The sequence below is a fragment of the Motacilla alba genome, chromosome 1A (genome assembly GCF_015832195.1).
Source record: "Motacilla alba alba isolate MOTALB_02 chromosome 1A, Motacilla_alba_V1.0_pri, whole genome shotgun sequence".
Classification (NCBI taxonomy): domain Eukaryota; kingdom Metazoa; phylum Chordata; class Aves; order Passeriformes; family Motacillidae; genus Motacilla; species Motacilla alba.
The window spans coordinates 65,314,613-65,330,347 of record NC_052031.1 but is presented as its reverse complement, the minus strand read 5'-3'; the positions used below and the strand labels follow the sequence as shown (position 1 = coordinate 65,330,347).

At 41.2% G+C, this 15,735-nt stretch overlaps 1 protein-coding gene across 2 annotated transcripts in view; it reads left to right on the top strand.

The window, feature by feature from the left end:
- The window catches only part of FBLN1 (fibulin 1), a 73,943-nt gene that overhangs the window by 48,314 nt on the left and 9,894 nt on the right, over window positions 1-15,735 (top strand). For both annotated transcript variants that reach the window (XM_038153274.1, XM_038153275.1), the window contains exons 15-16: window positions 3,915-4,057; window positions 5,899-6,030. In XM_038153274.1, coding sequence (XP_038009202.1) covers window positions 3,915-4,057; window positions 5,899-6,030 — 275 coding nt within the window. The remainder of the gene's footprint in view (window positions 1-3,914; window positions 4,058-5,898; window positions 6,031-15,735) is intronic.

The following is a 15,735-nucleotide window of genomic DNA, read 5'->3' as shown; positions in this document are numbered from 1 at the left end:
AACGCCGATTTCCACCAAGTACAGATCCCAGTTCTAGCTTCTAAGGATGGTACAAAAGCCAATCTCCTCTAAAGAACTTTTATTTGAGAGATATTTCGTCTTCCTTTCTGTGGAATTTTTGCTGAATGGAAAAACTAATGACAGCAGAACAGCAATCAACTTCATAACAGCATTCAGCAGATAGCAGATAGCTCCTTTCTGTTTCACAAGCTACATCCTGAAACATTCCCATCTATAGGAACAGTTGAAAAAGATTGGATTTGACTCATAACACTTTTTTCTCTCCAGCTTTCATATTAAAGCTGATAAATTTTGACCAGTAAAGACTTTATCCATAAGTACCATCACACCAAACCATAAGTGCTCTGAAAAGTCAGTCAGAATTCCAATATCCAAATCTTTCTTCCTTTGCTTTGACTTTCTTTGTTTACTTCTAAGCAGTCAAGAACAATACAACTGGAATATCTTTGGAATTCTTTTGTTTTCTGAGCTGGAAGAGGATTTATTTATTACACAGAGTCCTTGTGTTGATAAATATTAAAAGCTCACTCCCAGAGATACGATCCAAAAATGAATGTTCTACACTAACCAGGGCTCCGTTACCTCTGCTGCTCATTAGACAGGCAGAACAGTCATTCCATAGAAGAACAGGGAATAATCCATGTGAATGCACCTGTAGGAAAAAAAATATCTCACTATGTAAGTGCTGACAGCACAGTCAGGGTACAAGGGTAGGAACTGGGAACCTTCTAAAGCAAGATCATAAGCTTTACTCACCTGAGCACAAGGAATGAGTCCATGAGCTGGAAGCTGCAGGCTCTCAGGCTCATCCCCAGCCAACGCCTGCATGGGGGCAGGATTGCAGCACTCTGCCAGAGTCTTACATGTTCCCCAAGGCAAAGTTTATCACAGCTGGCTGACAGGAGTTCACGTCTCATGAGGAATGCCAGTGTTTAATAAGCCTCTTGACACATCCTTAGAAAGGTGCCAGAAGGTGCCAGTGGGGATAGAGTCTCAGGTTTAAATACTGAGAGCACAAGCCTGTGTTACTTGAGCTAGTGGGGTTTATTATTGCCACAGAAGATTTTTATGTGTAAATGCTCTCTGGCTACCAGTTCCTTATGAGGCCATAATGAAGTAGGATAAATATTCAAAAATAAACTTCATTTTTGCAAACATTAATATATATATATATTTTGGCAGGAAAAGAAGGGAGTTTGAGAACATGGCCCTCAGTGATCTAAAATGCCATATTAGTTGTATTTAGCAAGGAATTCAAGAGCACAAAGCTCACGTTCCCCTTTGTTAGATGCTTGAATGCTGCAGTGTCACTGGGACTTTCAGGAGCATGTAGGTAATTACATAGTGCTATTTATATTTTCCAAATGAAAATGAAATCACAGCTCCTGGTCCAAAGAATTTATTGACTGAATCTAAGAGACCATGTGAAAAAGAACCGTACCACGACCTTAGAAGAATGCAAAGATTATACTCAGGAAATAATCAGAGCAGCTGAGCTACTTCTTAACTTTCTTCTCTTTAAATGAAAATGCCCAGAGGGAAGACGATCTCCCAAGCTGTAATTCGTGCTAGAAACAGAAAACTTGAAGGAAAGGTACAAATAAAAAAGTTCTCATCACTGAGGAAGAGACTTTTGCCAGTCATAGTCCCCACTGTAGGAGAACATGAGCAAAATGGAAAACATCAGCTAATCAGAAGATGAAATGCAAAGATGATGTGTAAGGATAAAATTATAAAGCATATAATTTATAGCAAATATCAGGATTTGAGATAGATGTTAGTTGTGAAAGAAGTTACTCCAGTTCAGAGATGTCCAAAAGATGAAGCAATGAGAGAACAAAGTGTTATCAACTGCACTTTGGATATGCTGGCATGAGGCAATTAGCAGGGATAGCAAAAGAAAGGTGATCAGAGAGTGAGTGCAATGAAGGAACAAATTCCAGTTTACCAGTGTAGACAGAGAATGCAAAAGAAAACCAAACCCAAGTTAGTGGAATTTGTAAGAGGAGAGACAAAAGGTGCAAAGAAATAGAGTTGACACAGACATTTATCTGTCACACATGTGGTTATGAGCTGGATGGTTCTGTAAACTCAGTTTAGATGAGAGCTAACACAAATCACTTGTGACCATTGGGATCCTCTCATCAGTACCAAAGTCATGTCAGAAGGCTTTATTCCACAGGTGAGCATCATGAATGCAAGTCTTATTTAGGACTTCATCTTACACAAAATTATGGCTTTATTGGCAGAGTATTTCAGAAATACTTGTGTTTGCCTTTTGTTCCAGCTGAAGTTGAGAGTAAAGCTCCCTTTAATTCCCAGGAAGAAGCAAAAGGAGACCACTACTGAATGCCTGAGACACTCCCACCACAATTTTTTTTTGCATACAAATTCTATTATCTAAATACAGCTGTGGTAATTTAGGATGTTCTATGTATTCTAACACTACTTAATCTGCAATAGTGTCCCAAAATAAGTTATGCAAGCTACTGTTTGTAAGTGAAGTGTCTAGGACATGACAAGACTTTGTACACAGATAACAGTGGGAATTAAAAGTGTACAGGCCACCTCTCGTGGCCTGTATCTCCTGTCCAGTCTCCAAACATCAAGTGCAGGGTGTGAATACCAGGCTCAGCTGGTGTTTATTAACTCAGCTCTGTTTCCTCCCCATGGACTGTGCCAGTTCACATCTGTTGAAGCATGAGTTCCTTGATGTACTTAACTTCATACAGTATCATCGTGCTTGGCTTAATTTTCTTTGGTGAGCAGAGTTGGGAACATGTAATAGGAAGTTACTGATACATTGATTATAAATAGAGCCATCAAGTCCCTTTGAACATCTGAAAAAAGATAGTTTGTAGGTGTGGACTAGGATAAGACATTTTGAAAAGAGCAAGAATGATTTGTTTTTAGAAATATCTAACAAAATAAGTCTTCCTTTTTTGGTTTCCCTTTAACTCAGTTATTTTTTCTTACTTTCAATCTGTAATACCCCCCCCCCCCCCCCAACACTGCAGCATTTTCTTTTTCCACTTAGAAATATGTAGAAATGGGCAGGTCAAAGTTGAGATCATTTGTGGGGCTTAGTCACATTTGAAGTCCCAGCACAGCCCTTTCATCTCCCATGAACACAGAGTGGGCATTGTGTGAAGTTCTTGAACTGTAAGTGACTTTAAATTCACTCTAGTGGACAAGGGTGAGAAGTCATTTAACTTTTAATAGACTTTCAAGGCCGAATGAGCAGCTGGTTGAGATGGAATATGAAATGATCCTTACCATTTCCCCAAGCTCAGAATTCAACCTTTGAGATTTTAAATAATGTGGTTAACTTTCCCCCCCCCTCCATCTTCCATTCCTCTCTGTTTTCTCAGTTCTTTCAGATGGAAAGGGAGGGTGTGAAAAAAGGACTTAAAAGAGGCTCTTCTGGCCTTGCTACACTGAAAATCATGAAAGTTGGCCCTTTACATATTTATGCCAGGTTTCTAAAACAGAAACAATTCTGTCTGCTTTATATGACTGAGTAAAAAAGGCTTGTGCAAGTAGAAGTGGCTCCACTGAAATTGCTGAGAGCAGGCCAGCTGAGAGGGTGTGGGTCTCATTGTTTGGTCCTGTTTGTCCTTGGAAAAGGACATTACATGGCATCTTGGGCACTACAGTTCTCTTTGTTTTCACATGCCTGGCTTGAAGAACTGGGTTTGAGGAGGTTTTGACTGCAACTCTGAGCCAAACCAAGTTCTTCAGGGGTCCCCAAGTTCTGATGAACTTCATTTGTCTAAGTTTTTGTGGTGAAGAATCAACACTTATATCAATTGCAGTTTCTGGCTCCCTAGATTGCAAAACACAAAGTATTTAATATTCAGTCTATATATGAATCTCTTTTTGGTTTCTCTTAGTGTCAGACTAGAAAAGACAGATACCATCCGTTGCATTAAGTCCTGTCGGCCAAATGATGTCAGCTGTCTGCTGGATCCTGTCCACACAATTTCCCACACTGTCATTTCCCTGCCCACGTTCAGAGAATTTACAAGACCTGAAGGTGAGTGGTTTGTTCCTTGTTCCATTTAACAGACTACAGCATATAAAACCTCCACCAGAAACCCTTGCCTAAAGCCAGACTCACTACCTGTGCAATAAATGTTTGCACAGCTTCAAATTATAGTTTACCACTCATTTAATTAAAACCTTCAATACCCAGGAGTTTTAATTTTATGGAGGAAAGAAAGTCATTCTGAGCTCTAGCTCATACTGCTTCCCAGTCTAAGGAAATATTGACTCTGAATCCTCATGTACCACATTTACTGACACAATAGCCATATGCCCCATGACATTTTTTTTCTTCCCTTGTTTGCCTGTTTTGCTGTAGGAACAAGGCACTAAATATATTTCTCTCATCTCTCTGTTGTTTGCTACTGACAGGTGACTTGTTCCAAGAATAAAAACCTTATATGCAGACTTTAATCACAAAATAAATTATACTGAGTATATGATGATTGGCTGATGTTTGACCTATGAACAAAGTGTAGCTTGTTATAGATTAAAGGAAGGGAAATTCCAAGAACTGGGCAGAAAGTTTTTAAGACAAAAATTTCAAAAAGCATCCAACTGAGTGGCTGTCCTCTGCAGTACTTGTTTTTAAGTCCTCCAGTTTCATACTCACTTTTCACTCACATTCTTAGCTCACATAAAAACTAAAAGCATGCAGATCAAGAGCCAGTTTTTGCTCCTTGCCATTCGTATGGATTTTCTGGCAATGCATCCATCAGTGGGATGATTGCCTGCAGCCCGGCTGCTCTCAGCACCTTACTGAGCGGCACAGACACAGAGAGAAGGGTATGGAGATAAGAAAAGTTATTTTGGAGGGGTTTCTAAAGGCCCTAAATCCCCATTTCTGATTTACCCAAAGTCTCAGCCTTGCTGTTTCAGAAAGTTGTCCTAAATGAGAGCCAAAGCTGACTCTTCCCTCTTGCACCAGGCAGGAGTGGAGAAAAAGACATCCCAGTCCTTGCCCAGACAGGAACAATTTAACCACTGATGCAGAGCTCCTGTAGGTTCAGGCTCCTGTTTCAGGCCTTGGCTGGCCCTGCTTCACAGGGAATGGAGGAATGCCCCATGGCCACTTCTGCTGCCATGCATACCCCTTCAGCTTCACCAGGTGTACTGGCAGCAGAGCTAAGGATTTGGCCCAGGATGCTTCCCAAACCTCATTAGTCCATCCTCGTGTTTTAATAAGAAGAGATGAGACCTAGTGATCTGAGATTACTGCTGAAGCCCAGAAGATGTAAACTGTAATTCCCTGCATGGCCTCAGGTGAATTCTTACAGCTCCAAGTCTGGTTTCATCATCGGTAGAGTGAGGATAATAATGAGAGTAATAATACCTCCATCCCCCACATGGGACTTGAAAATAGTCTCACTTTTATTTTTAAACCTAAATATCTCCTCCAGTACTCCAAAGGACTCTTTAATTTGTAATGGCAATACTTCGTGTAACTGCCTAGGGGAGTCAGAGTGGAGAGGTTTATCTGTTTGGTCCCTTCCTCAGCCCAGCCTGTGGATCCTTGGTGGTGTCCTCTTTGGGTACATGCTGGAAATCTGACTGGCTTCTTCAGAGAAATCTTTTTAGATTTTAAAAGTAAGAGTGTTTTGGCTTCAGGGCCCTTGGATGGTGGAAATAGGAGAAGAAAACAAATCTATCTAAATCCTTGCTTCCCTTAGATTTTCTGCCTTTCCATTTTAAAGGACAAACTGGGAGTGGTAAGGGAGGGTAATGTTTTCCACCGGCTTTGAGGACAAGTCATTTTGGATCAAATTCTGTTGCGTTCTTCAGTGATGTTTTCAAATACTTGTCAGCTCATTCTCTGATACTCTTTACTTGCAGAGATTATTTTTCTTCGTGCCATCACTCCTACATATCCGGCCAACCAGGCAGATATCATATTTGACATTACAGAAGGAAATCTAAGAGATTCATTTGATATCATCAAGCGTTACATGGATGGTATGACAGTGGGTGAGTAGTGTTTTCTGCCTGCTTTCTTCTTTCAACTATACTGTAGGACAGGGTCAAAGAAATTAATTCAATATTTAATTCCTACCTTGATTTTCAAGCCAGTGTTGATTTCATATTCTTCAGTCCAATATGTGTAATTTGAACTAATATCATGGATAATTTTTGTGCAAAATACCAGAGGCCTATTCTTTAATTCGAGAAGTATTTTAACTTTTTTTTTTCAGAACTAGCTCTAACTAAAAATGCAAATGGCTTAGTTTTAAAATGATGAGAGATCTAATGTAACCAGGAGCAGTTGGCAAATGGTTAAGGAGGAGGGCAGCAGCAGATCCCAGCTGATGTGTTGCTCTGCCCAATGGGAGCTGCCCAGGCAGTGGCAGGGGAATACACTGGAATTCTCATGCCAGGTATTAAAAAGTAGCATTTGATTGCTCTTTATTAATGTTTATTTATGAAAATAAAGGACTCCTGTTCCCAGTGAACACTTGTGCTTTGGAATGTGAGCATGCAGATTCTGCTCAGGTTCATACATGTGCTTCAGCAGGACTTGTCCTGGGGAAAAGAAAAATCACTGCAGCTTTCCTATGGAGGGCTGTGAAAAAGCCCTATTTCAGGTGGTCTGAAGGTGGCACTGGTGCATTTCAGAAGCAGGATAGCACAACATCAGCTCTGCAAAGGTTTTATGAACTGTAGATAAAAATCCTAAGCCATTAGGTTTCTATTTCTTTCTTGATCAAACAGAAGTATACATGTGAATGCTGAGAAAAAGGGAGAGTCTGTTAAAACAGGATAAGATTACAGATTTCAGTTATTGGGGCATTTCTTTAGCAGAGTATAAATGTTATCAGATCTCACAGCAGTTACAGTAGTTTGCTTTTCGTGCCGTGTGCTTCTTTCTGTCTGAAATAAGAAAGAAGGATGTGTTTGGAACTTCAACTGGCCAAGGTATTTGCCTGAGGGAAGGGTTTCCATTTTGAAGAGCAGGACCGTGTGTCAGTGGTATTTTACTTGGCAAACCGGATTATTTGCCTCACATTGTAAAGAGAGAAAGGATATTCTTACACGCTGAGTTGAGAAGATATGGTGCATGCCCAAGTATATTCCCAGCTCTGTGAAAGAATTGGGCAACTCTTTCTTCACCTCAGTTCCCCCTGTGCAACATGGAGATGATAAAACATGCCTACTACTGTCTTAATTAATTCTTGTGTGTAAGACTCTTAATTAATTCCTCTGTGCAAAAGTACTTTGAGATTAATGGATGGAAGCTGCAAAGAAAACTGCCTACAGCAGGATTGGAAAAGGAAAATCAAAACAACCCCCCAGCTGAAATTACCTGGAGGGGCAGAGGTTCAGGACAGCACATTGTCTGTGTGATATTAGGATTGCAAATAATTCTGCCAGCAGCAGTTCTGCTGCTTTCATCATAATATAATTTTTATTATTATTAATAATCAGAATGTTAGGTGTTCCCTTAAAAAGTTCTGGGAAGCTTTCAAGACAAATCAGATGGGATCCTAGTCCATGAGAATTCACAAAGCCCCTGTTTTAAAGAAAGGGAAGGGTTTGTGTAAGGGAGGACAACCCCAAAAGGCATAGACAGTATCAGAAAGCTTTAGTGGTTACCCCACAAAGTTACAGGGACATCAGAAATGTGTGGAACATAGCAACTCTAGAAGAGCAAATGCCCAACTAGGGCAGCAAGAGAAGGGTTTTCAGGAATCTTTCTCCAATTACAATGTTCCAACTTGTTGCAAAAATCAATTTATGTGCTTCTGGGAGAGCATTCCTGGACCATCATGCTGGATGACCACATATGCCACTGGGATCTATGCAGCATACTTTAAAATAATTTTTAAACATACTTTTTAGTATCTTTTTGCTGCCTATATAGAAAAGAATAAATTTATTTTGATAATAAATCATAAATGCATTGGTAAAAGAAACAAGAAACATGCCTCATTCTGTTGTACTATTGCAGGAGAAATGGCCAGAATATCAAAGCTATTTTGTTTGCCAATGGGAATTAGATCACCAAATATCTTTTTTTTTACATGACTGATTTTCTCTGCAAGAAAAAAGATTGACAATTTCTACAGTAAGCTTTTTGTTGATTGGGTGGGTTTGTTGTTTTTTGGTGGTTTTTGTTTTTTGGTTTTTTTTTTGTTAAAGAAAAGACACAGACTAGTACAGAGCGTGATGAAATGCATAAGAGTATGTGGAAAAAAATAGGAAAATAATAACTAGAATTACTGGAAGACCTCAGTGTAATAAACCTTGACTCATTATCAGACTAGAGGAAGCTGATGAAGGGGTTCAGAGAAAGGAGGGAGCATGGGGAAAAGAGGGGTGAAGTGAAGATGCACTTGCAGGAAGACCCTCATTAGCTAGGCTGTCACTAACAAGGACAGAGGTGATGCCTTAAGAAGGACCTGCATGTAACCTGGGCTGGTGTGAATGCAAAAGAACAAGATGCTCTCAGAGTGAGAAGGTACAGCTCTTTTGGGAAAGGTTTAAAGAGTGGGAGGAGCTGTTAGAGACAAAGGTACAGAAGAAAAGTGGGATTGAGACTTTTGGACTGAGAATTTTGGGCTGAAAACATTCAGGTTAGCAGTTTCATCCCTTATCCCTCTAAGCTGACACTGAGACTTCAGGGAGATGTTCAGGAAGCTGAGTGATGTGTGAGCTGGGATGGAGAATGGCTGATCAGGCTGGTTTGTGCTTGGCTGATGGAGAGATTGCAGCTGAGGTCATTGGAGGAGATGAGTGTGAAGGAGCAGTTGTGAGGTACATAAAAGAAGAAAATAGAAGCAGAGAAAAGGACTGCCCCAGGGAATGTTACAAAAAGAAAGAACACAGCCTCCCAAAAGATATGTAGAAGAAGTAGGCCCAAAGGTAGGAGAAGAAAGAGGCAAGGACAGTCTTGCAAAATCAAGGAAAGAAAACATATCAAACAGGAATCAATGATCAGCACTACCAGACATGGAGGAGCCAAAGGAACTAAGAACAAACTCCAGAAGTAGCTCTGCTGACCTACAAAAGCATCTTCCAGTGGAAGATGAAGAATGAAAGCCAGATTACTGGAGAGGCAGTGTGTAGACTTCATGCAATCTGATGAAAAGGAATTGTGTAAAAAGCTGCTTCCAATATTTTTACCCTGTTATATTAAAAGGAGATGCAAATCCCCGGTCTTTCCTGGTTTAGGAGGGGCTGAGGACTCCTCGTTTCCTGGTGTTCTTACAGGCCAAGGGGACAATGAATCTAAATGATACTGTTAAAAACCTAACATCACTTACTAGCATGGGTGGGAGAAAAACAGAAGTGCAGAACTATCCAGGTTTGGTGTTTCCTTAAATCTTTTATAGACTTTCCACTGCATTCCTCTTTTAGCCAGCTGTCAGTGAAAAATGAAGAATGCATTTTCAACCTGTGCAAAAATGTCCTATCAGTGCCTAAGGTATTATCAGTTGCTATAAAACACTTTCCCCTTCAGCTATGCATTCATTTTTTAAAACAGTAATCCCACCTTGTAGTCTGGTAAACTTCAGGAAGGTTTTAAAATTTCATAATACATCTAAAAGTAGTTTTGATAGGCTGAAATCTTCCATATTCCATTTGGTTATTAACCTAAGCCTGTATCCTTGCCTATAAAGCAGAATGGTGCTATTCTTCTGGAAAACATCCAGAGCCAATATAGGGGTAAAAAGTCACTATAAGAGTTTCAATGGGGGGTTGTCCTGGTGCTTGAATGCCCTTGTATCTACAGTGATATGTACCACTGCTCTCCATTGCTATTTGCAAGGGTTCCATTGCTGTCTCTGTCCTGAATTTCCTGCCTCTTTTATGTGGGTGACAGTTTGTGAGGCTACCTTTGAACCATTAAAGTGTCTCAACTACTGACAGCACTCTGCTGGATTTATCTCCAGTCTAATTTCTACCGTGGAATCATGATTGTTTAGTGTGTTCCAGAGTCTGAGGAAAGACTTGTCAAAAATGATCAAGAAGATAAACAAAATCAGTTACCATGAGCAAGTGTGTTTGTGAGATCCCATATTAGTTGGGGCAGGAGAAGGAGACTCGAGGTCTGACTTTTGTGACCCCTGTCCTTAGCACAGGGGTCGTAGTTCTGTATCTTCTTAGTAGTTTGGCCATTAGCAGTGTGGCAGTCTTTTCACAGTCAAATGTTTGTATGGTCTGACATAAAATTCAGTCATTGGTCTGCAAAATATTTGGTTCTGAACTTTGTCCCTGGACCCACTCTCCATTGCCAGGCAAGCACCTTCACATTTCCCTCTGCTCCTCTCTCCTTCTCTGTTGCTCCAAACTCTATCTTTGGCCCAGAGGCTGACTGGTTCTTACCATGCATAGGTTTTGGTGTTCAGCAAAAGGAGTTTTCCAGGCTCATGTGGGCTTCCTGGCACAGCTGGTGCTGAAAGCAGCAGTTCACTACTGCTGGGTTTCTGTGAGGCAGGGAGGTGCAGAGCCAGGGCATCCAGGCAACTCTGCTGCTTACAAGGAGAGAGAACGCTTATCTCCCCATGTGGATACTCTTTCTAGAAAGTAAGCAGCAACAGGAGCATTTTGTTGTGATTATAATGTCATAAGTGTGAAACAACAATGGTGTCTGGCCATACAAAACTGGTGCTGCCCAGTCATTACCAGCAAGCTCATGGAGCAGGACATAATTCAGCAGGTTTTTCAACAGGGTTTTGCAGCTGTACATTAAAAAAGACACAGTCCCTTTCAGTATCTTTGTTCTGGTTTCATCCCTAGGCTTCCATTCTCACAAGAGGACTTCCTCAGAAAAGAATATTTTGCAAGTTTTTCTCTGTGCCAGGCTGCCCTGTTGAAATCAGTAGCAGTGCATTTGAGATGAGGGTGCCCAGAAGCCATTTGGTGAATGGGATCCTGGATTTGCTGCCTAAACCTGCCCTTTCAGGATGCTGCTGACTGCACTGCTCAGTAGTCAAATTGCTCAACACCCTCCCTCCCCTCCAGAAAAAAATGAGGATGGAGAGCTCTTCTGGGGGCAAAGAAGCACCTTGAGCAGGAGGCAAATTTTCATTTCATAGCTGAGAAATGCTGAAGGTGCTTTTCTGGTGAGAATGAGTCTTGATCTCAAGGGGAGCAACCTTCCTAATGCCAAATTTCTCTCTAGCACATTGCAAGAGTCTGGTTAATTCAGCTCTCCTCCTTGATCTATGTTCATCTCACCTCTCAGGTGGGACAAGGTCATTACCACTGGTACAGACCACCTTTGGTTACAGTTTCCACAAGGCTCAGCAGGCAGATAAATTATACTGCAGCAATGATGAAGTTTTGTGAGGAAGTATAAAACCTGACAACTTGGGAAAGAAATGGACTAGGTTTGGCACAGCAAAGAGCACCAAAGTCCTTGGTTCAGGCTGCATAGCATGCATTTTCTGGTATTCATGTTAAACACTGGGATGAGATACTGCACAAATGAGCAAATAAAGCCAGATTTGAAATCCAGTACACCAAGAAACATACTATTGCAGTTCCTCTGAGAGATGTCTGTGTGAATCCAGCTTATTGAGGTGCTCTGCCCCAGTTCAAAGTAGTCAAAGACCTGCTTTTATGATGATCTCCAAGTGTGAAATATATGTGCAATTGATTAATGACTGGACGTGATACCCAGTGCTCTGGTTTAGTTGAGACAGTGGTGTTTGGTCAAAGGTTGGACTTAATAGTCTTGAAAACCTTTCCTAGTCTTACTAATTCTGTGATTCAGGTGCTTCTGCTGCTATATCTGAGTTTGTGTGTTGATAACAACCATCTTATTCCTGCAGCAGCACCTACACACCCCACAAAAATGGAAAAGGAAGATAAGACCCAAGGTGTATCATAAATCTTTTCAGTATGACACACAGATGCCTGGCTCACTTAAAAACAACCCTACCTTAACTTCTGTTTTTAAAGGAGAAAATTGTGGTGAAGTGAACCCTTATTTTAGCCTTTGAGAACTGGTCAGGAACTGACACACGTTAAAGTTCAGGAAGCCTCCTTGTCAGGATTCTGCAAACAGGAAAAGCAGAGCTGTTGCCTCAAGGTGAAGACTAAGCACTCTATAGGGGCTTCTGTGTCAAAGCCTCAGGATTAAGTTCTTTTTCTTCCATGGTAAATCAAATCACAGAGCCATATCATGCTGTGTGCCGTAATTGTGGCTCTTTGCCAAGAAATGCTTTTATCACAAGGGCTGCAATAATTAATTGCCCAGGTGTCGTGGACCCAAGTGTGGCTGAATTGGAACAATGTGATTGTGAAACAGGCAGGGTAAACATAGCCACTCTCACATGAAGCCCCCTGTAAATAAGATATTGGGAATAAAGTAGCAATATATATGATTTTTCACATTTTGGACATTCATTGCTGAAGTTTTTCCACCTGTTTTAGTAAATGTGTAAGGCTCTTCTAATACACAGAGCATCTCACATTCCTAAAGGTGGAAAAAGAAAGATTAAAAATATATGATGGAAACTATTTTTTAATGAGGCTACTTCAAGTACAGTTATTGCATTTTAGGCATGAGTGATTTCACAGCATTGTCAACAATAAAACCCATTGCGAGGTTTGGCTGGAAGGCAAACCAGACATCTAAAAGCACTTCAAGTTTGCCAAACCAAGATAAGAGCACATCTCTCTGAAGTTATTTAGTGTCCTTAATAAAGATCACAGTATTTGTAAACTAGCCAAACCTCAGTAAAATCAAAGATTAAAAAAAAAATTCTTTCATAATACCAAGGCTCCATACGATCCAACATGACAGATAATAGCTTTGAAAATATTCACCATTTGTTTCTGGCCAAAAAATGTGTTAATGCAATGACACCTCTTTATGGCCTCTTTATTTGATGCATTTCAGCAATCAAGGATTTCTAGAGAAGCCCAAGTGTTAACGAAATCAAACTTGATGGAGTTGTTGAATTCATAATAAATCAAATCCTAAATTTCTGATCTGTTGAATAATGCAGAAATATCCTATTTCCATGCTGAAATGTAATTCCTGTACTGTAATTTCTTTTTTTTTTATTTTTATTTTGGAGCTGAAGCAAAAGGGAAAAGAGAAGAAGATTCAGTTTTAGGTAAACTTCAACTAACACTCGTACCCTGGGTGGAAACTTCAAAGGCTGTGAGTACCTGGGGAGTTTTAGACAAGTTTAAGCAGTTTTTAAAAGAGAGCTTTGCCTTTACATGGCTTATAGATGATTCTGGTGGCCACAGATCTCCTGCCTATGGGAGGGATGTGAGCCAGAGGTGCTGGTTGTTGTCCCAGGCCTGGCCACCCAGTTACACTGTCCTTCTGAGGGGTACCTTGACGTGCCCCTGGTCCTCTTTGACCCTTCTCAGAGAAGCATCCAGTACCGCCCTGAGCTGCACTGTTGGATAATGGCTGTTGAACTTCTCCAGGGACACACACCCATGCAAATATATTATTTTTGTATCCCAGGGTGATGTGCCACTGCAGTCAGCACTGCACCAGCAGCCTGGGTCATTAGGAGCCCTGTTCATGCCACCAGTGCAGTACTCACTGCGACAGCACCCAAATCACTGCTGCCTTTCTATTCCCAACAGGAGGAACACGGGGGATGTGTTCAGTGTTATGGAGCCTTGCTGGTGCTCCAAAGGGAAATCCCCTTCTCCTGCCCACCTCTGAGCACACACTCCACCCTGTGGTCAGATGAGTGCTTGTGTGGCAAGCTGTGGTTTTGATTCTTTCAGGTGTTCATCCAAGGAAAGGGGTGGAGGATGTAACAGGGCCACTATTTTTGATCAGCTTAAACCAACAGTGAAATTACCCTGAGTGTCATATAGCTTATAAAAGCGAATTTTATGTGGCCCAACTGACTGCTGAAGTATTTTATAAGCACTTGGTTGCTCAACAGTTGAAAAACAGGCCTTTTTCCTAAATAAAGATCTGGATGTTCATGATTGAAAAGTACGTTTTTGAAAATCTTGTCCCCAGATAGCTCAGCAAAGATTTGTATAGCCAGCCACATTCCTGTGAAGCAGTTCTCCATCAGCATGGAAACCTTGTAAACATCCAGCTCTAACTTGATTCTCCAAAACTATTATTTTGTGAAGTGTTCACTATCAAACTTGAATGAAGGCCTAATTCACAATGTTATGAGGGCAATACACTTCAAAGCATGAGGAAATCTATTTTGGTACTTGTATTTTGATTAATGAGTTTTCTGAATCCTTTCACTGTAGTTATGTTTGTCAGGTGTGGCATCTTAAGGATTAATGATATCTTCAGAGCTATTTTTCTGTATATGATTTGATGCCTGAAGTGATGATTACCAAGAAATATTTCATTTTACAAAGAGCAGCCACTTATTAATAAAACATATTATATCAGAAACTACAGAGCACCTCATAGCAGGAGCCACATTGTTATTGTGACAAATAATGGGGAGAATTATAAAAAGCTTTCACACACACACACAAAAGAAAAAAAAAAGAAAATTAAAAAAACTATTCAGCTTTTGAGAGATGGAGGAATCTCAAGTATAAATTACCTTTCTGAAGTCAGCAGACAGATATCTGGTGGTCTGGGAAATGCTTGCAGTTTGACAGCTAGATTGTTCCTTTAGGCACAGTCATGAACTGGAGAGGAGTGGAGGAAGATAATGCCTGTGAGGCTGCCTGTGGTGGCAGGAATAGGGCAGGAGAACTGGTGACAAAAGACATGGAGAAAGCTGAAGTATTCAATGCCTTCTTTGCCTCATTCTTTACTGGTAAGACTGGCTTTCAGAAGTGCTGAGGCTCTCAGAGCAAGAGGAAGATATGGAACAGGAAATACCCACAGTGGAGGAGGTTCAGGTTTGGGAACATTTGAACTGGGAATAACCCAGTCCATGGGTGCTAGGGGGGTACTGAGGGACAAGAGCTGAGGGAACTGGCCAATGTCATTGTAAGGCACTCTCAGGCATCTTTGAAAGATTATGGTGATCAAAAGTTCCCACAGAAAAAGGCAAATGTCACTGCAATCTTCAGGAAGGCCAGAAAGGATCTAGGGAAGTGCAGGCTGATCAGCCTCTCTGGGAAGGGGATGGAGCAAATCCACCTGGAAACCATTTCCAAACATCATAAGGACAAAGAGGTCACTGGAAGCAGTCAGCAAGGATTTATGAAAGGAAAATCATGCCTGACCTACCTGACATCCTTCTACAAGAAGATGGCTGGATTAATGAGAAGAGTGGATGTTGCTTATCTGGACTTTAGCAAGGCTTTCAACACCATCTCCCTTCATACCCTCACTCAAGGAAATGTAGGCTGGGTAAGTGGACAGTGAGATAGATTGGAAAAAGGCTGAACTCCAGGCTCCTAGGGCTGGGATCAGCAGCACAGATCTCTGCCAGTCACCAATGGTGCATCCCAGGGGTCGATTTTGGGGTCCCTTTCTTCATCAAGGGCCTGGCCAATGGGTCAGAGGGCACCTGGACAGAGGGACCTTGCCAGGCTGGAGCAACAGACTTACAGGGGCCTTGGGAGGCCCAGCAAAGGCAGCTCTCACTCTTCCAGGTGCAGTGCAACATTCCCTGATGTGCAGTGTTGGAGCACTGCATTTTCAATGGTAGAACACACTTAGGCAATTAGGAGTTGATTCACTTCCCTGGCATGATATGGGTCAGTAAGTACTCCAGTAACTATGTTGGCACAGCAATTTATGCACTGCTAATCATT